Source organism: Pavona decussata, unplaced genomic scaffold, assembly GCF_977016875.1.
Source record: "Pavona decussata unplaced genomic scaffold, jaPavDecu1.1 SCAFFOLD_161, whole genome shotgun sequence".
Taxonomy (NCBI): Eukaryota; Metazoa; Cnidaria; class Anthozoa; order Scleractinia; family Agariciidae; genus Pavona; species Pavona decussata.
This window is the reverse complement of record NW_028145572.1, coordinates 405,362-432,871: the sequence shown is the minus strand read 5'-3', so window position 1 is coordinate 432,871 and position 27,510 is coordinate 405,362. Positions and strand designations below refer to the sequence as shown.

The window sequence follows — 27,510 nt, the reverse complement described above, 5'->3', positions numbered from 1 at the left end:
GGAAACGATTTTAAATACGTACGAATACCTTTTTATGGCGAAGAGATAGGGCTGGTACTCGGGGTCTCTGACGGAACTTGAGGGCGTATGTTGACTGACACGTACACCATTCATGATAATAAATGACTTCATGCTTAAAAGCACTGACGTCGAAGGTTCTTTGTTTTGCGAAAACGGGTCAACCTTAAACTAAAACTCTTTGTTTCCACGGCTAATAAATCTTTTGTTAAAATCCCCAATTTGAATACAGAACACTGTTATAAAAACGGAACACAGACCGATACAGTATTCGTAATCATGACGCAAATTTGAAGAGATGAGAGACTTCAACAACATTCATTTGTCATCTTGAACAAACTGTTCGTCATTTATGGAATAGATACTAAAAAAATAAATTGGGCAGATGCTTTTGCTTCTTTGTATGTATTAGTTATCTATGAAGTTCAAAGGTGAATTAATGAACGGGTTACGAATGATGATTTCAACTACTTTAATAGCGCGAAAGTAAGCTACTTCGTTACTATGATATGCTCTTGCACGACTCCAAAACTCTTTCAGTCGAGATTCGGTAAATTTGCTTTCGTTATTTCTCGAGAGTTAAATTTGGAGGATTTTTCACGGTCAATAAACATATGCGTGAGAACAAAAAGCTTTCGTACAACCAAATTTGCGAAATTTGAGTGTTAAATAGTTCCTCCGTTCCAATACAATTACTGACAGTGCTGTTTCACTTTGCAGTGCTTAAAATATCCATCACCAGCAATTGCTCTACGTGCTTTAGTATGAAACTGATCAGAACTCTACTTATTAAAAAGCGTCCACTCCCTGATTTTGTTTACAGCGCACAATTTTATATGATAACCAGTCATTAGTCTACTTTCTGATGATTCTCGCTTCGATGAGGAAAAGTGCAACTCGACAAATTTTCACGATCTCAAAAAATACGAATTTTAGGCCTTACCTTGAATGAAGAACGAATCAAACCTGCAGTGTTGTTTCAATTTGATACAGTTATCCTTCTGCAATTAAGCAAACAAGGAAATTATGCTAATGAGATGCACGTGACAGCAGGTCCAGAACTAGCGGATCGGAAAGTGTGACAATAGCCCCTTATCACTCGGCGGCCATGTTGAGTCTGGCTTGGACATGTTCACCGCATGCTGGATGGCGGGATCCCAAAGGGCCCCCTCTGTGGTGAACTCGCCACAGGCAAAAGAGCGTGTCGGACGCCCACATCTCAGCTTCAGGGACGTCTGCAAAAGAGACCAGAAGCCAACGGACATATATTGACATCGAAAGTAGGGAAAAGCTGGCCTCTGACCGAGACAAGAGTTACGCAGGAGTCTCGACAGATCGGAGGCCAAGCAAAGGCAGGCCGCTGAGGAAAAACGTTCTCGGCGAAAGAACAGCCAGATGACAACTCCTCAGGACACTTCCTTCAGGTACAACCTGTGCGGAAGAGACTGCCACTCCTGTATTGGCCTGCACAGTCACGGCAAGCGATGCTGAGTAAGACTCTCAAACTTCCCAGGCGCAGATCCATAATCTCCCGAGATTGACGAATGCCGATACTGATACTACTGATTAAGGGAATGTACTGTACATCTTTGAAACTTCGGTCGAGTTTGATGTCCCAGGGCAGACCAGCAATTTACTAATCTTAAGATAGAAGACATTGAATTTGATACCTTTCCACGATGTGTGACACCTTGGACACAAAACCTTCCCAAATGTCAACAACATCCGCCATTTTTGTTCACTTTCAAATACTCAAACGCAGTGAATGCACAACTTGAAATGATTTATTCAAAATGGCACTGAAATGGTACACGACTCAAAGAATTAAAAAATCCCAAGCCCACTCGCTGTCTGTTTAATAATTATCTATTCTGCAACTTGATAAAATAAATGATGAAGGGATAGCCTTATTTACATTTCGTTCTTTTAATAGAATGCTTCCTGTGACATTAATGAATTTTTAAAATTAAGTAAGTTATTGCATGGTCATAATACAAGATCCAAATTTAAAATCCACAAAGAATATGCCAGTACAAATTATAAAAAAATATTCCAGATTTGAAACAACCTTCCAACAGAAATTATAAGCTCAAGTTCACTATGTGTATTACAAAAATATACATAAAAAATTTACCAAACTCAATCAACTTAATTTAAAAGTTAAAATGCATATAAATATTCTTCGCATTTGATAATGTGTAGCCATATGATGTGAAATATAGTATCGACATTGTAGCAGGGGCTCTCTTCGTAAATCCCAAAAGGGTTTGTTGAGGGTTCCTGCTTCTTATGAGGTACTTACGATGTAACATCTATGTAACATTCCTGGGGCAAATAAAAATATATAAATAAAAGAATAAAGAATAAAAAATCGCAGGAAACCCACCAGATCAGTTTGGGTCCGTTCTCCTTATACGAACGCAATTATTTAAACCTAAAAAACAGCTAGCTCTACTCTTTGTTAGCGAGTACACTCGTTTACATCATTAAGATACTTTACTTATGTTTACAATTGCGTGACCACAGAGGTCTATCATTAATAATACTTTCACTATAAAATCACTTCAATAATGTAACAAAAAAAAATCATTACCATTCTATTTTATCATATCTCTACATTAAAACACTTTCTAAGCGTTGATTCTTTAAATCAGTTACGTTTTTTATCCTGGGTAACCACACATCGAACAATTTTACCTAAAAAGCCCCGTCCCCTCGCCTTTCCGCGCTTGTCGAGTATAGCGAGCTGCATAACGGACGTTTTGGCGAATCACACGATTAGCTGGACATTTGATGTCACATTCTACTGGAAACGAGGCTCCCCTAAAATATACATTTCTTTGTTTTTGTCCAGGGATAGAAATAACGACAAATGCATACATGTTTTCGTGATAAAAAATTAAATAAATCACTTTATTTAAGCGTCAATGTATTTAGCGCAGAGCACTAATTGGGGACACTTTCCGGATCGAATAAGAATTTAGAAATGTTGGTTTTTGAGGAGAGGGGAAAACCGGAGTACCCAGAGAAAAACCTCTCGGATAAAGGACGAGAACCAACAACAAATTCAACCCACATATGACACCGAGTCCGGGAATCGAACCCGGACCACATTGGCGGGAGGCGAGTGCTCTCACCACTGCGCCATCCCTGCTCCCCTAAGCCCGTGAAAATAAACTCGTTTGGGACCAGCGAGTTTAGACTTTGTTCTTCTGTTCTGTCTAAGTTTGCGTTCGATTGACCGTATTCCGGAATAAGAATAAGCGGAATAGCTGTTAGATTTCTCTTTTTATGTAATCTGGGAAGGCATTTCTGCAAACTTTCACTGACACATGATAATTTAGCAGCCGTTTCGTACTTCAGTAACTCCTAAAACCTCTTATGAGGGATTTCTTGTCATCGTAGTTTGTATCCCTGTTGGGGAATATGGGTCAATCTAACGTACCTTAAGTTCGTGTTTGACTTGATTTAGGTCGGAATAGAAGTTCAAGTTCAAGTTCGAGAATAGTGAGCTTACGCAACAGGACGACTGACAGAAGGAGACGGTGAATTATCGTTGTGTGACCAACATGACATCTTAGAACCTTCACATTTTTAGGCGATTTGCGGCTAAAACTGCTGTTCTCACATCTGTCACAACGTGAAGACCACGAGTGGTAGGAATGGTACAATCTAGAATCGTAAATACTTGGACGTGACGTTGGTCACACAAGGACAATTTGCCATCCCACCACATCAGCCGTCCTGTTGCGTAAACTCCCTAATCTCTACACGCTAGACGGCTGCAACGCGGAAGTGATTCAAACATCCTTCTCAAAATTACTGCGATTATCCAACCACTCATCATGCCACTTCAGATCTTGGAACCTATCTTCATCAGCGTAAAACCTCGCTCTTCAGTTGTTGTTTCTCTTCTCTAGACGTTGAAGCTTTGCTAGATTTTGTTTCAGTGTGGCGTTGTTTGGATCCAACTTAGCTGCACTTTCGTAATGTATTCGTGCTTCTGCATAATTACCCTGTGAAAGAATACACGGTTGTTTAATTTCATCTTACAATGCACATGTATACACTATTCTCACCAGTGTACTTTTTTCTCAAGAAAACATAACGCGAATCTCACGTTTTCCATAAACGTAAACATAAATAAATCTCAAATTCCGTCACACTATGTTAGCATATATACCTACAGTTCTTATGTTGTAAAATCACTTACCTCAAGATGAAATATAACCCCGAGATTCAAAAGAGCACTAAAATGATCTGGGTCCAGCTGTAAAGCCATCTTGAAACTCTACAAACAAACAACAACGTCCCAAATTTTCTACTTGCTTCATTCACCTTTACTGTTCGCGCGCGAACAAGCAAAGATTGTGAGTGGAGGACCAGGGCTTGCCACCGCCGTCCGCCATTTTGAATATCGCGAAGAGCCTGGGGTCGAGGTTACAGATATACTGCGGGTAAAATGGTGTGACACAATGGGCCGCCCACCGCTCGAAAAAAGTGAAACGAAATAAAAATAACAATGCTTTGGACATTGTGAAGGGTATCATTACGCTGTACTTAGTGGTTTGCATTTACATTTCATACTTGCACCCACCATAAAAGTAGCTTGCATTGTTAGCATTATCGCCCACTTGAACGAAACGTTTTGGCGGTGGGGTCTCTATTTCTAGCGAAACTAGCCTCGGAGCACGCTGCAAAATACTCCACGAATCGTGGAGTATCTTGTCACGTGACAAATACTTAATACCGGAAAAAGTATTGCGACGACGAAATATCAAGTGTCACGTGACAAAATACTCCACGATTCTTGCAGTATTTTGTCACGTGTCCCAGAGTCTTCGCCGTAGTCCGCCATCTTGAATATAGCAAAGATCCTGGGAACGAGGCTGGTGTATCTGTACTGCCGCGCCTAAATACACAATTCTCACGACCTACTCCTGGCTCCTGGCTCGTAACTCAGCGGGTTAAAACGTTGGAAAATCTAATTAGAGTTTGCGAGTTCCATTCACGCCGTGGTCAAAGACTCTATCTTTGATTCCCAGGATTTCAAAAATCTCCTTTCTAAGACTTAATGTTTACGAGGATTTCATCCCCCACAGCACAAGCACTACATTACACTTTATACCTTCAATTCACTTTCTACAAGTACTACGCGCCCTACACACAATGTGTCACAATATCTGGAGCTTTTCGAACTCGGGCCGCACTTTTTATGGAAGACGATCGCCCTTCCCCCTACCTGTTTGGCCTGTTGCATGTTGTTTAAATCCTTGTATATATTTCCTTGTTGAAAATAAATCTCTGCATCTCCACCATGAAGTTTTAGAGCCCCTGTTATAACGTGTAAAGCCTGTAAAATGCAACAAAAATTAAGGGACATGAAGCATAAAAATACGCAAAAATACAAGACCCCCCTCCCTCCCCCCAAGTAATACGGTGACTGGATAGTATTAAAACATCATGAGAACACTGAACACTTACAAACAAAGGAGCAAGGATGATTTACACTTGGCCTCTGTTTTGGTTTTAATGGCCATTTTGGATTCTTTGGGGAGGTTATATTCTGCTGAAATTCTGTAGAAGTTACAAGTTATCTCAAAGCACAAAATGTTCAAAAAGTGTATTTTAAACGCCAGTCCGAATGAAAAACTTGACGTGTAAATTCCTTTTCTTTCTTTACGACAAATTGTTACTCGTAAGAACGCTAAAATGATCACTCAAAGTGTCAACGATATGAGCTAGCTTTACAAAAACAGCATTAACTGAGATCCTTACATCATTTAGTTGTCTGTTCTGAGCGTACACTCCAGCCAGCGTTTTGTAATGTTCGAAGTTGTGGGGATCATCTAGCACCACTCCTCTAAGAATTCTCACAGCCTCACTGAGCCGGTTTGTGCGACCAAGTAGAATGGCCTGGGAATAATGAAATCAACTTGAAGATCATATGTCTGAAATACTGAGTAAAAACAGCGGTCATTTTTTTTACAAGCACGGGACAAGAGAATCCCAAGGAAAATAGCACGAATAAAGCTGCTAAAACAATGACCTACCTTGCCAGACCGAGCTTAACAGTACTGTCACATTACTCAAGTTCCTCACAAACAAATGGACAACTGGCGACCGCAAGAGAAAGAGGCAGGTAACACTAACATAAAGTCTTATCCTGCAGTGTGGGGGTTTTTTGGAGAGAGAGAGAGCGCTGCATGTGTAGGCGTATCTTGATTTACATGTTCAACTCATTCGCATATTTTAGCATAACCAACAAAACCAGCTACAAATAAGAGGTCTCCATAAATTGAAAGAAATTAGCAAACTTAGGGCCTGTTTACATGGCGGGAGGAAGATTCTAGAAGGCGAAACAACTTTCCGTTTGAAGTAGACGCAGAAATTTCGGTCGGGGTTGTTATCAAGTGGAGAAGGAAAGCAAGACGAAATTGTTGGCCTTTAGCAGCTGAACACCCGGCTGCAGCCATGTATGTTTTCTTGTCCCTAGTACTAAGACCTTCCGAGCGAAGGTTATTTACATGGTTACACTATTCAACAAATCACACTCATATCCACCCTGACTACCAAGAGTGACACACTCGTTTACTCTATGGTGTCCATTTGTTCGTAGCTTGTTGTTAAGGCAAAATGTCAACAAATGCGTCAGCAAACATTCTCCTACATTCGTCCAACTCTCCTCTGGAAACCAATAGTAAGTTGAGAACAATTACCGTGGGGCACGGGGATTCGCCCTCCTGTATCATGTTCTCTTGGCTTCCCCTAACTTGTAAAGTCAAGTTGGTAAAGCAACCTCACCAAACACAAGATCAAATGCGCAGTTAATACTGATTCAGTAAGTTAGAAATGCACCAAGTCAATATTTAATTCACTGAAAATGTACTCACATAGTTTGAGCGAGTCTCGGCATTCGAAGGCTCTAGTTCTAGCGCCTCTTTCCAAGCCAGCTCTGCTTCTTTTAACTGATTGTTATGGTAATACAAGACTCCGAGAAGCTGTAAAGTGCTTGGTTCTCTTTTTATTGATAAAGCTCTGCAGTGTCAATGAGATACAAAGGTTTGTCAAATGTGTTCATTATTAGTTTTTGGAGACAATTTTTTTTTAAAATATGTTAGTCTGCTTTTGTTTGTTTTTGTCATAGACAGGTAAGTTTCACTCCGTTTAGAGTGTATATGACGGATTTTTTTATTTGCTTGATCAAATCTTCATGTTGTTCTCGTATGAAAATCGAAAAACAAATTCCTTATCAATTTTTCTTCCCCGCGTGTGAGGCGTACATCACTTCCGGTTGGGTACAATACCACGCAAAACGGGAGACTGGGGATAGTAGGGTTGTGACGTCAATACAGGAACGCTAGTCTTGCCATTTCTCTATTCCTCAGTTTGTTTTTCGTGTGCAGAAGAAGAAAACTGTGTGGACGGAAATATGAATGGGATTGTTGATTGATCAGAATGAAACAATTGAGGAATAGAGAAACGGAGAGACTAAGCATTCCTGTATTGACATCACAGCCCTTCTATCCCCAGTCTCCCGTCGTGCGCGTTATTGTACCCAACTGGAAGAGAAATTTGACGCTTTTGTATGTTTCATACGTGGGGAAGAAGAATTGATAGGGAATTTTTTCGATTTTCATACGAGAACAACATTTGATCAAGGAAATAAAAAAAAATCCTGCTATATACACTTTAAAGACAGTAGCGAGGAACAACATTGTTTTCCTCAAGGGATCCTAGATACTTTTCCAGCAATGAATCTTTACTCTGACGATGTCACAGTGATTAAATGAGAAGATGTCGGAAGAATGTTTCTAAACTAAATACGGAATTTCGAAATTCTCGTTGAAGTTTGTTTTGCATGATACAAAAAGCATAGTTTATACTCAGATGTCTGGGTCAATTCCAAAAGCGATCATCCCCCCCCCCCCCCCCGGGCAAACCCCCGGGCACTTGACTTTTTTAAAAATGCCTGATCAAATTCCCCGCTATGTGGGCCGATTTCTAGGTCAAATGCCCCACTGGTTGGGGCTGAAAAGTCATCGTGTTGGTTTTTAGCTCTATTTATATAAAAATCAACGAAATTGATAACTTCCGCAATTTTATATAATATCTGGTATTGACGGCAGAATTATTAACGAAATATTCTCATAAAGTACGGCACAAGGATTAAAACCGAAGCCCGAATAAAAATTACACATCAATGCATCATCATCCAAAATCGTTATGTACTTGTCGATTTTATAGTTTCGAAGGATTCGACTAGACTCTCAGTGCATGGCTAACGCTTTTTTGTGCTGAACGCTTCATTAGTGTAGTGTGCTTGCTCCCGATAATTTTACGCCGCGATAATTTTAAGATTACGCTTTAGATTACTAAAGATTAGCTAAAGAAAGGCTTCACAGCTTTAATACCTTTTGATACAAATTCTTTGAATGTTGACGCTAAAACAACTTTCCTCACGTCCTTCTGAAAATTCCAAACCTTGTATAATGGCATATTTCCAAATATTTTAATAGGCTGGAGCTCGCATATATCAACATAAATTTTGTCGAAAACCACGAGGAGTTGTGACATATTACATGGAGTACAAATCATTTTTAAACGCGACCGCTGACTAGCATTTTGTCGACGGGTCAAATGCCCGATGGGTCGGGTTTCTATTCGCGTCAAATGCCCCACTATGTGGAGCCGAACAGGGGTCAAATGCCCGGGGGTTGCCCGGGGGGGGGGGGGGGATGATCGCGCTTGGAATTGACTAATACAAGACAACACGATAAATATAAAACGAGTACAAAAATCATCACAACTTATTGCACTCGCCTTCATTTTCCAGACCGCTCTATGGAAATTCGAAAACATAAAAAAACCCAACGAGTTGAGTGGTTAGTCTTGTTCTAGTATTCTTGTGCCAAATTGAATCATTTGAATGTGGAATGCAAGAATCCAACATTCCAAACAAACCTGTTATAAACCTGTTCTGCCTCCCGAACGTTCCCGGATGCACGTAGCTGGCGAGCCATGTTCACCAGTGCCACCGAGTGACTAGGATTCAGTTTTAACGCTGTGTAATATTTCTCCAAGGCTTCCTTTGTTCGACCTGCGTATGAAGAAGCTTCATTAGTTCTTTCACTCACAGAGTAATGAGGTTCTACCTTTTCGACGACATCCTAAAGTGCGACAATTTAAATGAAATCTAGTGTACTTAGTCGTACAAGGTGGATCAGTGGATGAAATCCTAAAGTGTGACTATTCAAATGAAGGCCATTGAGCAAGCAGGACTTGGGAATTAAGAATTTGGGAATTTTTAGTGGATTCCACGGGGTGCCTCTTCCATCCACTGTTTCCAGGTCGAATTGGAATTTGGAAATGTTGGCCTTTTTGTGGAGGGAGGAAAACCGGAGTACCCGGAGAAAAACCCTCGGAGCAGGGACGAGAACCAACAACAAATTCAACCCACATATGACACCGAGACCGGGAATCGAACCCGGGCCACATTGGTGGGAGGTGAGTGCTCTCACCACTTCCTGGGGCGCTGGTTATTATGCTGTGAAAGATGGTTCTAATTTTTGTGTTCGTAAAATGACACCCTTTATTCAGGGATTGCTAAAATATATGGTAATTTTCTGCCACCCCTATACAACAAGTCTCGAGGCATTCATAAATCTGAAGTAAACTTAGAAGTTTGAAAATGACATTTGCTTGTTTTCCAGCTCACCAATTTTTCCTAAGAACACAGCGTAATTATTAAAAGCGTCAGCGTTTTGTGGCTCCAAAGTTAGAGCTCTTTTATAAAACACTTCAGCCTCGTCGAATTTCCCTTGATCACTCAGCACACCGGCAATATTCATGATTGCATCCAAATACGCCGGATTTATTCTGCAAAGATAAATTCATGTAAGTGGTCGATCCTTTACAATATAAGTTAACAGGGTTGGGTGCGTCTGGTATTCTTAAACTTTTGGAAGAGAAAATATATCAATAAAAATGTTACAGTTGTGAAACTTACCAACTAGTGGATTCTATACGTACGCATGGACTGCGGTCGCGTTATGGACAACTAACTTCCGTAGTCGCAGAAAGTTGAACCGCGCTGAACCGTAGTTAACATTTAAAACGTACGGTCTTTGCACTTGGTAGTCTATTTTCTTTCTATATGTCCAGTTCCCGGGAAGGAAGGGGGGGAGGGATACTATGGTTCTTGAACCGAGTGAATTACAATTCTGCATGTAGTGACGACGGGCGGTGAATTTTCAAGCGCGTTTTACATTTTATCCGTTGGATAGCAACTTATCTACTGGAAAAATTATACGCTCTTTGAACAACCAGGGTTATCGTCATAATTATATGTCCGCGTGCAGGACGGTAAGTCTGTAAATGTACGTTCACAAATTTTGGAACGCAGAATCCCGCCTCGTTTAGGACCTACGGACGTACGTGAGAGCCACGCATTTAAAATCAAATTACTAGAACGTCAGTACGCAACTTACAGCGACACTAGTGCCATTTTTAGCAAAACACTTCTATATTAGACTACTGTAAAACGAGTCTCTTAACATTTGTTAACAAGTCAATAAAGCAGAAGCTGACAAGTGCAAATTCTTAAATGACACTCGCTTAGCGCTTACCTTAACGCTTCTTTCAGCATGCTTTCAGCTTCAGGCAAGCGTTTTAAAGCCCTGTAAAATAAATCACCAAAGTCGATAACACTGATCACATTCAACAGGGAAACGTCATATCCTGTATTCCCCCTGTTCCTCCATTTAAACCTTTTGTTCAGAGTAACTATAACTACAGTAGGTTCATATGCTGTAATCATCCCACACACTGCTGGCATCGTTCTGCCAAACGATTCCTGTGTCACAACAAGGAGAATGGCGTTTAATTTGGAGCTCAGTTATACAAACTTTATTCAGGATGTCAGTCATTACAATGCCATGCACATTTCGTTTGTTGTTTAAACTCTCTTAGACAAATTAATGTCAAAACACACGCCTTATTCTGTTCATCGAGGATCACACCTTTGTTCGTATTTTTAGTGCTCCTGGAACATTTTTTGCTTCTTGGAACGAATACTTAGTAAGAGGCCTATGAGAATATTTTCGTGTAGCCTTCAAATTTAATACAACGTCCTTCATCGTCCGTGGATGCAAAGGAAAAGTGAATTAGGGTTCTTCGTTCTATATTCTAGATTTATCCTTATATCATCTACTGTCATATCATAAGATACTTACGCCAATCGTGTTCCAAGATTGAAGTAAGAGTTAGCGTGATAAGGGTCGTGTCTTATGGCTTGATGGAAATGCTTCATGGCGTCCTACATACAACACACAAAACACAGAGACAACTACTTTTCACTTCAAAACCATTAACAAGTCCGGTTTTCCCTGAGGTCACCGTTAAAGGTCATGCATTCTCCTTTAAAAATTTGTTGAGACTTTCTTCTGATCACCGTATTTATGGCAGACTGTAAACACTACTGAAAGAAATGTTCACAGTTTGTGTGTTTGTGGGCTACCTGTGCCTGTTCCGTGGAAGAGATAGTGCAAGCAGGTGGACATTTCTAGCTAAGCAGCCTGGTGTAGTAAACAAAAGCTGCTCTTACATAGACAGTGTTAAATACTTGTGAAATGTTCGTGGCTAAATTCTGAAGGTCTCTGAAGAGTCTCTTGGCCGAGACGATACGCCGCGTCAGACTAGCCACGAACATTTCACAAGTAATTGATAATTTTTCAATTCTTTACTGCATGAATTAGACAGTAGTGTTACAATTAATTCAGGATGGGGAGGGGAAACCAGTTACTTTGATGCCTCATTAGCCTTACTGACTTAATAAAGAAGATGATGATAATGAAAATGAATTGGTGAGTTCACATAAAACCGTCATAATTAATAATTATCTGAATGATACAACCGTATCCATCACCAGTTTCGGGATGTTACAAATGTTTAAGATCTCTCATACTATTAAGAAATTTCGGTTATTATCTGATTATAATAATACTTAGCATTGTGGTAGAACGTTGTAATACCTCGTTGTTTTCCAACAGAGTACCAAGATTATTGTGAGCACTGACATGATCTGGAGCCAACCTGAAAAATAAAGCTTTGCTTAATGAGTGAAACAAATAAATAGGATTAGGTTGCTGGTACCCCACGTACTGAGTTTATTTTCACTTTGCGGTTAATAACCATTATGTAGCTATCAATGTTAAGCCACAGCAGGGGAGGGTGGCAGGAAGGGGGGGGGGGGGGGGAGGGAGGACCCAATATAGATGTGAGACATTTTTGATCTATCATTCTATATACAGAAATAAATCACAAAAATGAGACGATTTCAACCCCATTTGACCTTTTTTGGCTCCAGGGAAAGGGATTGTTATAAAAAAGCGTTCTTTAAAAGAGGTAATATGCCACACAGCTGCCTGCATCCCCCTTCCTCCACCCCCCCCCCCCCCCAAAAAAAAACTGAACATCGACAGACCTGTCGACATTATCTCAATACCAGCATTCCTCGGTATCGAACGAACCATATGACCCACCGATCTCCATTTCATCACGTTAAAAGTAAATCTGACAAGTTTGCCTTGACTTGCTAGCTGGCTTTGGTATGACATTAAAAATAATAACGAAAAATAGAATTTTAAATTATGGATAAAAATGAACGATCTCTCAAAAGCTCACCGTAGGGCTGCTTCATAATGATACACAGCTTCCTTGTTCCTACCAACATCTTTCAGAAAATTGGCAAAGTTATAATGAGCTTTAGCATTGTGGGGAAGGGTTTCTACTCCAGATCTGTAAAAAAAAAGTATAGAAACCGGAAATAAATTGACATACTCCTGAATTGATGGTTTGCATGTCATCTCATGACGGCCATGTTGGTGGACAGGATCAATAAGATTTTTCTCCTCTGGGAGTTAACTGCCATTTTTATGCAAATTATGTGAGCAAATTTTCTTTTGTTTTGTCCACCAACATGGCGGCAGTGCAAACCACCTATTTCAACTTGAAAACTGTAATTTAAAGCTCAAGATGTCTTTTTCGGGCCTTTATCCTATCAAGTTTCAATGAAACAGTAAAACACGTCGTCTGTAGCATGAAAACTAACATTTGCTTTTTTTACTTTGAACAATGCATTTTTTTATTTTTTTTTTCTCACAGTTGAATAACCACAACTTTATTGCCTCCTTCATGCTTATTACACTTACTTTTTGCAATCCACGCATTTCTGCAGAAAACATTATTTGAAGCTTACAATATTGAGGTTTGAATGACGCCTTTGACTACTGTTAAAATTAAAGGTTAAAAATCCAAGCTTTTTTCGTTCAACGGATTTTTAACCTTTAATTTTAACAGTTACTGTACTTAAAGGCCTCATTCGAACTTCACAATTGTTATTTTCAAAATGCTACTGAAGGACATTATCAACCATTGATAAAAATCAATAAAATGATTGAAACTACTGACAAAAATCAAGAGTTGAAACCGCTAAGAAAAAACGAGAAAACAGCTGAAACCAAGTGTTGACAAAAAATCGAGAAAAGAGTTGAAACTTTAGTTTTTGAAACGCATCTTTAACTATTCAAGAACTTTATTTTGGAAATAATAATTTTTATAGTTAAAAAAATGTTTGATAAAAACAAATTAATTCAATTATTCCTTACCTAAATAAGGTCTCCCTGCTGGTCCACACACGGTTACGAACAACAACCTTCCAACAAAATAATCCAATCAACACAAAAACTACTGACAGCAAAATTTTGTGAAGCATGGATGTTGCATCTGCGGCTAGTGCATCTAAAGATGCATTTCTTCCATTTCCATTGCTACTATACACATCTTCAACTTGGTGTCCGGCAGCAACTGATGCTAGTTTGTTGAGTCCACAAACAACTAGTATACAAAATCCCATGCTACAAAGTAAAAAAAAAAGAATGATCATGTTAACTTGGTAGTAATAGCAGTGTAAAAGAAACGTTGAGAACTTTTTAACTTCATGCAAAATGATAATTTTACCAATTGTCCTAGGTAACAAAACAGTTGAATGACGATTGTGTAACAACTAATAAATTACTCGGTATTATTATCAGTAATGATTTAAAGTGGAACAAGCATATTGATTACATATCGAAAAAAGCTTTGAAGCGCCTGTATTCCCTGATGATTCTTTAAAAAGTGGATTCTCAAAGTTTACTTGACAACAATAAGACCTATACTAGAATATGGTGTGCAAGTCTGGCATGATATTCCTGAATTTCTTTCAAATAAGCTGGAATCAATTCAAAAAAGGGCACTACACATTATCTATCCATGCCATAGTTGCTTAAATAGATGCCTTTAATATTACCATCCATAGCAGCTTGAAAGAAAGACGAACTCAGCTCTGCTGTAAATATATTCAGAAGATGTCTCAAAATGATCACCACATTAACTCCCTCAAGCCGAGAACAGCAACTAGTGGTCATAGTTTCAACCTGCGGCCCGGCGGCAACAATAGAAATAATGTTTACGCTGATAGGAGTTGTTGCCGGACCCAGAGTTCCTTTATTTCATTCACTAGTAAATATGTGAATATGTGAATAGTTATTTAAGATATTTCTATTGCTCCTATAGTAGTAGTAGTTAATTATTTATTGATTGTAAATTTATAGCCCTTTAATTCAGTTGATTCTGTAATGGGGCAAATAAATGGTATATTTATTTATTTATTTATTTAATTATTTATTTATTTATTTATTTTCACATCAGGCAACTTATTTTGTATTAAAGGGTTGAACGACTGTGAACAAAGCAACCTTAATTTTAATCATTCTATGGTGCACATACTTTTAACTTAGAATAAATTAATTTTAACCATTTGTTGCCAGGCCCTTTCTCATTTCAAAAGTGGCCAGTAGCTGGCCATCAGGCACACTGACATACCTTGGTAAATACAAAATTCTTTCTGCAACAACAAATCCCACTCTAAAAAATAGGTTGGATGCTGGAAGGAATGGAATAACCAGCAAAGCCAGAGAAAGCACAAGAATGTCCTGTTCATTGGGCTAAAACAAAGAAGAAGGGGCACACAGTTGGCTAAATATGACAATGCTTGAATGTGTCATGTGAAATACAGTCGTCGGATCTTGATTATTCAAACACTTGATTTTTCTAAACTCCTGAATCTTTGAACCAAACGTTTTTCCCCTGGATTTGTTTTGGTCAGATAGTTACCTCCCATTTTTGAAACTCTCAGCTTTTTGGTTTTTTTTTTAAATTCAGTTCCCTGGGAAGTTTGAAAAATCACTGTAAGTTTCACTGCACTAACAAATCAATTAACTAACCAATTCATTAATTTCAGAGTAGCTGGTCACTAAATAATTGATAATTAAATATATAACAATTAATCATAAATTAAATTAATTAATTAATCTGATAGATGGATGGGTAGTCTGCCTCGCAGCCGTTCTGTGTTTTGTCATGCTCAGGAGGAGCGTTGTGTGACGAGACAGAACAGCTGTGAGGGAGACTAATGGATGGGTGGATAACCACAAACTTTAAACTAAAGGTTACTTATAAGTAATCAACTGACACTGTACAGCCACTTAAAGTTTTTTTTTTTAAAGAATGCTATACTCACATCAGTGTTGTTTGATATCACAGCATAGTAAACCAAAAGCACAGCTACTATGATGAATGTGAATGTCGCTAAGTTTCGCAAATCCAGCAGTGATTCCACAAGTGGTATACTACCCATCTGCCAATCATAGCTCAAGACACTTGGTGAGAGTAGAAGCCAACAGTTAAATGCAATCAGATACCAATAAGTCATAACACGAGTGCTGAGACAGTCTGAGAATGATGCTGGATTGTCTTGCTTGGTGAAATAAGGAAGATGACCACCAAGCATCCATATTCTGAAGGCCATGAGAGACACAACCTGCAGCAAGGAGTAAAAAATATTTTAAAGAAATAAAGTAACATTTCTCAGCCAGGCCTTGCTTTTAATTGAATGTTTATAATAAGTTGTTCTAGATGGTAACACCATGCAGGGATGGAGAGGGAGGCTTATACATTCACAGCACTGGAGCAAGGGGGTCAGCACTGCCATCCAGGCAGGGCAAACCTCTGAATTTATGGTAGGGGTGTATAGAGTGTTTTCACATTACATCACGGCGGCCATGTTGGTGTCCCAAAACAAAGAAATGGCGGCTATGTTGGTGTCCCAAACTAAACTTCTGGGAATTGAACTCTATTTTTATGTAAATACTTTCTTTTGTTTCAGTAAACCAACATGGCCGGTAGTCACGTGAATGAAAACAGTCTACAGCTTGGTTCTCAAAATCCTGACCCTATTTCTGACCAAAAAAGAAATTACATAATTTTCCAGTATCCTTTTTCAGACCCAGCCTTCAAAATTCAAACCTATTTTTGGACCTGAGACCAGATTCACCAAGCACTCTTAAGTTACGAATGTATCACTATGAAATGTTTCTTAACAACAAGCTATTGTTGGACTAACAATAGCCTATTGTTAAGTACCAACAGTTATGATACATCTTCAGTTAGGAAGGCTTTGTGAATCTGGCCCATGGTCTTTAAAATCCATACCAAATTCAGTCTGTAAAATCCACGCCAATACTCAGCCTTTCAGGACAAAATCGTTAAAATCTATACCCATTCTCAGACCAACATGACTCAAAAACCATACCCTTTGGCGTCACATATACCTACTAATTAGTATTCAATTCCAGGGTTTTGATTGGCTTAGCGGCCATGGTATTTGAGCAACTATACCATGCTTGAGAAGTAGCGATCATAAATTGTTTTCTGGTTGCTCTTGAAAAGAAAATCAGCAAGGCCTACCAATATTACTTGATTGTTTTTAATAAAACAATAAATTTAAGTCCACTCGCGCTTGTTGGATATGAGATGATTATAGCCAACTCGGTGCTATGCGCCTCGTTGGCTATCTATCATCTCATATCCAACGCGCGCTCATGGAATAATTGTTAAATATAGCTTATATAATATTGGGGAGCATCCCCTCCCTCACATCTTTTACCCCCCCCCCCCCCCCATCTTGGGTGACTGCCATGAGGAAGAGGTTAACAAAATGGGGGGTAAATGACATTATTTTGAACTAGCTAATTGATGTAGGTGCCCATAGTGAAAAAAAAATTGCACAATACTATACTGCATATAACATTCTGCAGCGGCATATACATATCATTACTTGTATGTAAGAGGTAGAAACATCCAATGAAGAGGCAAGAATTGACTGAAAATGAAAGAGACTTTTGTCTTTAAACTTTGGCTGATGCATGCATGAACATGAAACCTTGAATAACCAAACCAAAAGATGTTCCTGATAATATTATAATTATATACTTTTTAACATAACATTAAGAACAATTGATCTTAATAATCATTTACAATACATGTACAAGATAGTGCCTTTTTATTTTACATAGGAGAATGGTACTAACTATCAACATGATATATTTGCTATAAAAGTTTAAGTTTTATAAATAAAGAAACTTACTGATGCAGAAAGAATAAGTGTTCTTATCAAAACCAGTTTAACTCTTCCACTTTCACAGGACAGCATTCCCCTATTATTTAAAAACCTGTTGAAGAAAAAGTTATAGTCTGTTATTTTTATTTATTTAGTAAACAGAGCCTTTATAGTATTCTCGGAGACCTAGGGGCAGAAAATGAGGGCAGGGGGGGGGGGGGGGTGGAGTTGTACATAACAGGCAGCAAAGAAAAGTTGTGGTCTCTGGATGAGCCATCTGTCACTGTTATACTGAGTACTGAGTCAGACCATTGTTATAACAACAGACAATAACTGTGAGCTTCTCCTTACAGTGTAGTCACCAACAAAAATGTGAACGATAAAAATGTTCCTAGATCATGGATTCTAGGTAATTAAATCTATTAAATAGTAGTTTTCTGTAAACACAGTACATGCATTACACAAACCCAGCAATTAAACTTGTGCCAATGAAAATTACATGAATTTTGTAAAAATTAACATCAACAATGCAAACATTCAAATCAGATAAATTATTCGCCAAAAGTACAGACATTGCTCACCTCCATGTTAACTTCTTGTTGATTATTAGAAAATCGTAGACTATACAGACACCAAACACAGTTATGCCATGCTCCTTCACAAGCATTGCCATTGAACCAAACATGACGCAGACAATTGTGTACATGATACAGTGATGACCCTCATTTCTTGTTGACCTAATCAGAGGGAGAAGAGATAAGAATGATTACAGTCAAACCTGGACAGTTAATAATAATAAACTACTGGTGTCTGTGAATGTTTTCCTCCCCTAATTATATAATGTCTTGCAATAAAGGAGTTTGGGAGGGGGGTGGGTCCACCCAGTGGTGAGATTCTATAGCCCCCTTTTCCCACCCCCATGAGTTGAGTTTGTAAGCAGTGGGAGGGGAGGCAGATGACAATGTTAATCTCATCCCACTTTCTTAGTCCTGGGCACTTTCTGTTTTGCCAAAATTTTCAGTTTAACCGGTTGAAATGCAAATGGGACAAACAGATCAAATGGAAATTTCCCAGAACAAACAGACAACCTTTAGAAGTACTCTATTTTGTCTGTTTCAAGCAATCTGAATAGAAATAATAATTGTTCTACAGTTGAACCTCCACTAACGGCCACCTCTCTACAATGGCCACATTTTTTTGTCCCGGCGGACAGTCTATACATTAGCTCTTGTTTAAACCTCTCTACAACGGCCACCTCTCTACAACGGCAACGGCCACTAAAGTGCGTCCCCAACTGCCAAAATAACCTCTCTGCAACGGCCAGTAGAATTCTTTTTTGTAAAAACCTTTTTTTATAAACTGATGCAGTAATCGACATTTATCTTCGGAACATTACATTTCTGTATCCATTTTAATGATATACGTATTTTGATTGTGTTCCATTTATATGCTGCAGTAAACATAAATTGTCTACAATAATATAGCGAATGTTGCGAACCTTGCTCGTTTCATCTTGTTAACATTTTGATTCAAAACATTTTTTATGTTTAATTGTGTATTTTATGTATATATATATTATTTAAGATTGGATTGCCATTATAGGGTATAATAAGCATAAACTTGGCACAATAAACATTTTGTACTTCCCGAAAAAAAGGTGTCATATTACACCCCTACCTCCCCATAACGGCCACCTCTCCACAACGGCTACTTTCTTCTGTCCCCAAGGTGGCCGTTGTGGAGAGGTTCAACTGTATTTGCACAAAATTTCCATTTCACCTTTGTTGTTTCCTTAAACCATCAAATCAGTAAGTTTTCTTGATCTGCTAATGAGATTGCTAGTTTGGAGCAAATGGGAGAAAGCATTTCCATTTGACAATTTCTTCCTCTCCCCTCCCCCCCCCCCCCTCTTCCTAAAGATCTATCAATGAAGATAAAATTTTGCCATTTTGCCCTAGTTCCTGCAACCTCCTGCCTCATGTTTCCAATCTTTCTTCCAATTTTCTGGGCTTTCTTCTACCCTCTCTGCCCCTTAGTCTCTCCACATGTCCCATTGCACCCCCCCCCCCTCCCCAAAAAAAATTTGGGGTTATCACCGTTACTCCTGACCAACAGTTTTTCTTTGGCAATCTGGTTAACCTCCTATCACAAAAGCCAACATTCCCAAATTCAGTTCAATCTGGCTACGTGAAAACCAAGTACAGTAGATAACACCATTTTGTCTCGGAATGTCATTAACTACAAGCTAATGTTTACTCACTGACAGGTAAGGAAAAATCAAAATTACCTCACAAATGCCAGGAATGAGAGTAGAAAAAGTAGACATCCCAACACATCTGCTCGACCTACGACTCCTGTCACCTATAAAGAACCAAAAGTAACATAATTCCCTCCAGATATTTTTACTACTAATCACAGATAACAGTCTGATGTTCAAAATGGGTTCTTTTTCAGCATGTTTTTGGCACCCTTGCTTTTAGCTGCAGATTCAAAACAAGTGATCATGTGATCTGACAATTCTACTGACCATGCACCAGATAAGTAACCTTGGAACCTTGCTTGGAACTTACGATGAATGAACTGTAAATTACTCTTGCCTCTCAGGCCCTCAGGAAAAACTTCATTAATAGTACAAGGCACACTGTAATTTAACGAAAAATTTCAACTGAAACCATTTATGGTGACTACCAGTTGAAATTCATTCACTGTAAGAGTCATCAAAATCGCTATGGTAATGTCACTTTTATTAAAATTGGTAGCTGAAACCAATGGTGTATGAAACAAGCTGAATTAAGCCATTGCAACAGATATCTGGGCTCAAATTATCATAAAAAATATGGTTGATAGTGGGATAATGTTAACTTAATTTGGTGTTTAGAACAAAATCATTGTTTGTCCCAGAAGCTAACAGAATCTAACTTCGCTATGATGAGGGTGGGAGAGGGGGAAGGGGCAGGGTAACTTGCTCCCTTATCTAAGCTGCGTTGGTAATTGTGCAACCCAAAGGGTACGTTTTTGAGCAACTATGGTCTGAAAATGGTACTACTTTTTTTTTACCAGTTTGGGTCAAACTATAATATACAAATTATTTAACCTACTGACAGCTAATGTAACAGGGTACAGATTTTTCCATTTTGTTTTCCTTAATGGTCCAAATTTTCTCAAAAATCGTTTCTGAGACCACAGCTTTTAATTGTTAACCTGGGATTTCACCTTACGAGACGTTTTAGATCTGCCACTGAACAGGACGGTAAAACTCATATTATTATTTTGATCCCAAATCTAAGAATTAGCGCCCGCATCCACCCACCCATATAAAACATCGAGGGGTACAGTTGTAGCTCCCATGTGGGTCTGGTAACTGGTAATTGTAATTATTTTTATTGTATTTTTAAAACATGCTCAGTGACTGATGAAACTTACAGCTTCTGTGTGAACAGGATGCGTAGAAAACAGAAGTCCTGCGAGAACTGCAAGCACGGATGACTTGAAAGCCACCATCTCACACATAAAGGTGTACAACAAACAAACCATACAATGTAAAATCACATTAACTGCATGATACCCAAAAGGGTTTAATCCGTGAACTGCGTAATTCATTCGAAAGGTAAGCGTACAGAGCGGTCTGTATGACTTATGACTTCTATTGCTCCACATTGGCTTGCCCCAGAAGTCATTCGAGAGTAAATTATGCAGCGGAGTTTCCGGGCGGACGTCCGCGTTCTCCTTAATCGCAAATACATCGTCGTGGACCAAATCGTAATCCAAGGTATTGAAATAACACGCAGCTGACGCGAATGCAATGATTCCATATCCCAAAGGTCTTGGTAAGTTAGGAAAAGGGATGTTACGAAGATCACAGATGTTATTGATATTCTGGTCGAGATGCCTTGTTGATTTCTTCAAATTCGCCGCCATATTGAAACTAAGTTATCCCAGGTTTCATTTCGGACCGATTTCGGACGTCACCGCGCGGCCTTGCGTGACAATCGACATGCCAGACGCCCCCTCTCAAATAAACACCTCTTGCCTTATAACGCCCCCACCCCCCCCCCCCCTACGCTGTCAAGTTTGTATTAGACCTCCCTCTCTACTAAATGCCCCCTGTCCAATACTAAATGCCCCCTGTCCCTGCTCCAATTCAGTTGCATCTTGTCAAGTTCAAAGTAAGAATAGAGCTCTTTGATCTTCTTGATATCTGTGCTCAGTATGTCAACAATTTTCTTCCCACCTGTCCTAGCTTGGTAAGTTTTCGTTTTACGTAAACTTGGACGGCTGAGGGAATTCGTTTCGACGCTGCTAGAAAACCAGCAAGCGCTCTTGACAGCTCAACAGGGACATGTCCTGCTAAATCCAAATCGTCTCGCTCGGGTAATTGTTTGTACATACCAACTGCATCAGAATAAATGCCTCCTATCTATTTAACGCCTCGCCTTTGACCCCTCAAATTAAATAGACGCCCCGGGCGTCTCTTAGATCATTTACGGTACTTGCTTTTTCTTTTGTTTGTTTTTGTTGTTATTGTTGTTGTTATTGTTGTTGTTGTTGTTGTTTTCTTTACCTTTTCTTCTCTATCCAGCCAAAGAGCCCTAGATACGCCAATTATTGTTTTTTGGTAGCCTCCGTAGAAAGAAATCAAAAGATATAAGTGCTGTTAAAAGTGGCACACGAATCATGCAATTCTAAGGCCGTGCATGGGCAATAAGAAACATGGGAATCGACTAAATAAATATTACATTTATCTCAAATATAGTTGAATTACTCACAATAAAGTAGTCTTTAGTCTTTTCTGGTCGTTGCCCCCCATTTATTTCTTGTAGAATAGCTTATCTAATATAACATTTATTTAGTCGAAACCATGTTTCCTATCGCCCATGGGTCGTGTTGCTGTTCATTGATGGATTCTGGCGCACAGTGCCATTTTCTTCTACTGCGCGCGCACTTGCAACGTTGACGCTTTGCAAAATCGTCGGCAGCGCGTATAGAAACTCACTCAACATTAAAACAACAAAAACAGGGTAACAAAAAAAACTACTTATCTTACTTTGACGTGTTGAGTCAGGGATGATTAAACGTAGCCTGCGTCACAGACGGACTATAACCCCCGGTAATTACCGGCGGTTATAGTCCGTCTGTGACGCAGGCTAATTAAACGCGGTGGTTTCGAATCAGTGCACTGGTCTTATGTCTTATCGCCGGCTTTGCGATTCAAGCAGCATTCACTTTCGTTCAAGCGAGGATCTGAATTTAAGGTTACCATATACCTTCAGAGGTGTCTCGCGTTTAAGCGGTGTAGCGAGTCCAGTTTAAACTGTAGATACCTAAGCCCCTATATCAAATTAAAGCTTATAGAGCTGGCTAATAAACTATACCAAAAATTTTGAAATAACAATGAATTGTCGAATTTTTCACGACCTCCTGAATTGCGAGCGTCCGAATCACCTTATGGTTCCTGAGCTACAAGTCAAAGCAAATTTTGATTTTCGCTAGTTTAATTTGCTCCTCAGTTTCCGGACCGAAAGCGCTAAAAAAAAAGGTCTGCGTTTTGCCATATTCAATCGCAATGGAAAGTTATAGGGCATTTTCGAAAAAGGATGAAAAGAAATGTGGAGTGATCGTACAAAAATCACTCTAGGAGAAAAAAATATTTCGAAAGAAAAAATTTGCAGACATGTTTTGTTTGTTGTTTATATGTTAAACTAGCTACTTTCCAGATTTGAAGGCAAACGAACAAATTCCTTTTGAGTTTTAGCTCTTTGGAGTGGCTCCTCCAATTAAAAAAACTGATTCGAGAAAACAGAGCTAAAAATTCGGCAATGCATTTTATTTCAAAATTCTTGGTTAAGCTTGGTAGCCAGTTCTATAAGCTTTAATTTGATATAAGGGTTCAGGTATCTACAGTTTAAACCGCACGCGCTACATCGCTTGGACGCGAGACACCTCTGAAGACATCTCTGAAGGTATAGGGTAACCTTAACCGTTTATCAAAATGAGTAAATTGACTGTTAACCCCAATACTGCTTAATTTGAATTTATAATTTGCTATAAGCTTCATTCTTCGCACAATACTAATACTGAGAGCCAAGCTATTTTCTTCTTTTATTGGAATTGTAACAATGAACAAAGTGATGACGTGATTTTAATGCAGGCGTTTTTCCGCGCCTTGAACAAATTGTACAATGCCTTGTACAAGTTGTGCAAGAGTTGTACTAGATTGGGAGGGAGAATCCGGAGAGCTCTGTGGGAAGTCTGGGTCTTAGTGATCATGATGTACAGCTGGTTGATGCCCCCCCCCCCCTCCCCCACCCGTGTCTATTACGTGACTAAGAGAAAGGTTTTTACATACGCTCAGGATGAGTTTTTTGGCGAAACCGGCTGCCATCTCTCGTCGCATATTCCGAACCAGAGATCAAACCATGTAACATACAAAACAGAAAATGACAACTTAAATATTCTCGTTGGGTTTAATTTTCCCCAACCTACTGAACAAGATATTATACGAGTAAATGTTCTCTTAAGTACAGAGGAGCAGTCGTATGGAACAGTTTACCGGCTGTTTTAAAGGAATCAAAATCATATAGAACTTTTAAAAAATCACTGAAATTATGTTTTCAAAACCAGTTATGTTAAGTTAGTATAAGAAATAGTAATAAGATATAAGCATGGACAATCTTGTTAATTTAATGATAAGCCTCCATCCTTTTCTTGACGCCCACAACTGTGTAATAACTAATTACGAGGGATATTTACAAAAGCTCAACAGAGCTTGCTTAAGATCTCCTTGCCTCTTAAAATAAATGAGTTTTGTGAAAGCCTAATAATACATGATGTAAAGGATGCAAGGCAAAATAAAGAAAGAAATATTATACGAGTCCATTTGTTTTCGGAGTTCCGTCTCGAACTCCATGTCCAAATCACATGCTTGTCAAATCAGAGCAAACTTTTGTTTTGTTAATTCTGTACCATCTATGAGGAACTTCACAAGCCAAGTTCCTGCATTCTCTTGTATGACGATGAGTTACAAAGATTCGTATGATGCAGTTGTTTACACGGTTCTTGCGAAAGAAAACGAAACATTTGATACGGGATGCGTGACTCCTTTAAGAGGAAATACGATACTCATTACTCAATATTTTTTTGAGCTTGACAAGCCATCGTAGAAAATAAATCAATTAATTACTCGCTAAATTACGCTAACAAAAAAATCGCTAAATTTAAAAGCACTTTCATCATGACAAAGTTAATTTTATTCAAAAGTTGTGGAATTAAAATGCCATCATTAGAGAGTTGGTAGCAAAAGAATTGAATATTTCAATCGCAACTCCATCTGGTCAAAACAGTTTAAAGTCCCATTTTTCAAGGTCATTGCAAAATGATATTCAAAGTGACCCAACTTAAGGTCAGTTTATTGTTAGTTTGGCGTTTATTTAGACAAAGTAAACTATTGAATTCATATATGCCCAGGCCTGGTTCTATGGATTCACACGGGATCATTTAAGGGATTACCCCCAACGCACAGAAGTTCCTTTCGATTGTTTTTAAGCCGGATCTTTTTGAAAGAGTCACGATTTCCTGTATATTACATTTTGTACCTGAGGGAAGTTTCGGAATGGATTTGGGCCAAAACTCTCAGTCATCAGCGAAGACACTCAGCTCGAATTTCAACATCTTATCTGGCTCACTCGACACCACTCATAAAATTTTGTTTATTTTTAAACCGGTGGACCAACCCTCTATAGTTTACCTTTTATCTTCGTACAAATACACCTTATAGCTGGCCTCATTTTACTGTCAGCTGAAAATAGAGTCGCTTCTATTCTAGCCTTGTTAAAATGAGTAATGCGAGTAGGAAAATAATTCCTTTGTGAAGAGCCAGGGTCGGAATGAATGTCCAATCGGGGTTGGCTGCGGTTATAGACCGAATTTCACGATGCATGGCCAACCAGAAAAGTTAAAGGAACGTTTGGTTTATCAACAGAGTTGATAACTAAAGGAAGACTGACCATCGTTAACTGAAGAAATATAAGTGAGCTCTCTTTACGGCGGTCAATTTACCTTTAAAAGTTATCAACTCTGTTGATAGACCCTGTAACTTGAACAAACATTCGTTTCTACTCCCCATCGACGCAGCACCACGATGTCTTTATATTAGACACTAACCCCTCTAGCCAGAATAGTTAGACACACTAGCTACTCTACTTAAAGAATGTTAAGAAGCGGCGCTTATTAGAGATAGCCTTTTGATCTGCTAAAAGATGACCCCCTTAAAAACAAATAGATACGGTCTGGTCAGCTCTCATTGATTATCGTCAACCCTGATACAAGCTGCCCAAGTTAGACTGTTTTTAAATTGCCGGACATTGAGGTTTTTAGCTTTCGGACAACTCACAGGCACTTAAACGAAAACGGCAAGCACGGGAGGACGGATCAAAGGTCGATTAAGATCGCTTTATGTTGCGTCACAGGGTTGTGACTAATAGTGTGACACAAGAAAGTTTGGCAACGCTCTATTTTTAAACCTTTTTCTCAGAAATCAGGAAAGTTTTGCCAATGGTCAAATCTAGCCTAAGTGACCTTTGCACAATCTCGGTGTAAGATGGGGAGAAACGGTTCCTGAAAAATCGATTTCATCGATTCCGCTTCACCACTATGGCGCAAGTAAACAAAAAAGGCCGAACCAGGAACGAACGAACGAAGGCGGGAAAATTGGTTCGCGTGTGCATCGACTACTCAGCCTTAACCTACTTGATATTTCCATACGTCTTGCCAAAGAGGATTTTACGACTTTTTGATCGCGGGTAGAAGTTATATTATAATCATTTAAATAAAAGAAATGTTTATAATGAAAATTTATGGTGTAAGACTGAATCATGGCAATAGTTCCTGATGCTGCAAGGATATTTGCGGCGCGTTTCGTAACACTCGGTATTCTTAAATACTCTGCACTTTACAAGCACTAGGGTATTGGAACTTGAATTCAAGGTCACATATTTCACTTCAAACGGTCTAAAAGTAAAGTTATCGATCACGACTATTCGTAGATTCTTATTAATTGTCAGACACAATTTTAAATCGGATGTTAGGGTGTTTTTCTCCTAGCTTTGAAAGGATACTGAACTAGCAAGTTGCTGACGAGCTGGACAATTATCGAGTCATTGCTCATTTCAGAGAAACATCAAATCATAATAAATAACCTATTATTCCTTTTTACGCCCTAACATTAAAAAACGCGGAATCCGCTTAAACGCGGCTTCGCCCAGTTTCAACGTAACTTATACTGAACAGGATGATACAACTGACGTCTTTGTTGATGCCATGCAAGAAATTAAAAGCCATTCGGGTAACTGTTGAAAACGATTTAACTGAATTCTGTTCTCCAATCTGTATTTTCTGTATTCCTTCAGATTCAGAGCTGACAAATATACTGAAGTCAGGTTAACCGGAGCAGAACAGAAGTGGGAGGAATTTAAGAGAATTAATAATTGAGGATGTTTCAGCACTGTGAGTGTTCGATTTCCGTGTTTGCTAATCATACGCTATAGACTCTGTTCAGTCCAGTTATTTCGTAATAGTGAAGCTGGTAATTCTGTACAATTACACAGTTGCTAAACTCACGTTTCCTCCCCTGTTTGTTGCGCAACACGGGACTATCCCAGAATTAAAAAAAAAAACGTACAGCCAATCAGCGTCTAGGTCACGCCGCAATTCGACTTGGCTTCCTCTTTTTCACTTTGTGAGGAATTCTAACTTTAACCAATGTAAAAATAATCATTATCTTTAAAATAACTTCCAACGAAAGGGAATAATTCAAGGAAGGCGGTCATAATGATAAATAGATCTGATACGCGGGAAAGAATCGATATAAGGAGACGCCAAAGTTTTGGGAACTTCAATTCACAAAAGAAGAGTGCAAGCTAGTTTGTTCGTCATTTGTCAGTTATTCTACTCTGTCTTGACTACTGAGTCAGTCGCACAAGAACAAGGATTGTACT

At 38.9% G+C, this 27,510-nt stretch overlaps 1 protein-coding gene across 3 annotated transcripts; it reads right to left on the bottom strand.

Moving 5' to 3' along the window:
• Nucleotides 1–33: 33 nt before the first annotated feature.
• LOC146464563 (protein O-mannosyl-transferase TMTC1-like) lies at nucleotides 34–22,203 on the bottom strand. 3 transcript variants are annotated; one of them, XR_014868452.1, is made up of 19 exons: nucleotides 22,009–22,203; nucleotides 19,806–19,879; nucleotides 18,100–18,255; nucleotides 17,546–17,630; nucleotides 15,641–15,940; nucleotides 14,944–15,065; nucleotides 13,686–13,934; nucleotides 12,703–12,816; nucleotides 12,051–12,111; nucleotides 11,253–11,335; nucleotides 10,647–10,697; nucleotides 9,737–9,897; nucleotides 8,983–9,118; nucleotides 6,912–7,056; nucleotides 5,797–5,934; nucleotides 5,261–5,371; nucleotides 4,232–4,309; nucleotides 1,517–4,034; nucleotides 34–1,469 (listed from the first exon to the last, which is right to left on the bottom strand). XR_014868452.1 is itself a non-coding variant. In XM_085129536.1 (18 exons), the coding sequence occupies exons 1-18, from the start codon at nucleotides 21,434–21,436 to the stop codon at nucleotides 3,915–3,917; spliced, it is 2,679 nt and encodes an 892-aa protein (XP_084985662.1). In that variant the 5' UTR covers nucleotides 21,437–21,535; the 3' UTR covers nucleotides 34–3,914. The 3 variants fall into 3 exon arrangements, 1 of the variants encoding a protein (XP_084985662.1); XR_014868451.1 differs by lacking the exon at nucleotides 22,009–22,203 and adding an exon at nucleotides 20,942–21,535; XM_085129536.1 differs by lacking the exon at nucleotides 22,009–22,203 and adding an exon at nucleotides 20,942–21,535 and having other exon boundaries at nucleotides 34–4,034.
• Nucleotides 22,204–27,510: the final 5,307 nt, after the last annotated feature.

Excerpts from the sequence above, each read along its gene's own strand:
- LOC146464563 (XM_085129536.1), bottom strand. The coding sequence starts at position 21,436 with ATGGCGGCGAATTTGAAGAAATCAACAAGGCATCTCGACCAGAATATC. Across the intron at positions 19,880-20,941 it reads ATCCTGTTCACACAGAAGCT|GTGACAGGAGTCGTAGGTCG; the intron begins GTAAGTTTCATC and ends GGTTCTTTATAG. Across the intron at positions 17,631-18,099 it reads AACAAGAAGTTAACATGGAG|GTTTTTAAATAATAGGGGAA; the intron begins GTGAGCAATGTC and ends TTTCTTCAACAG.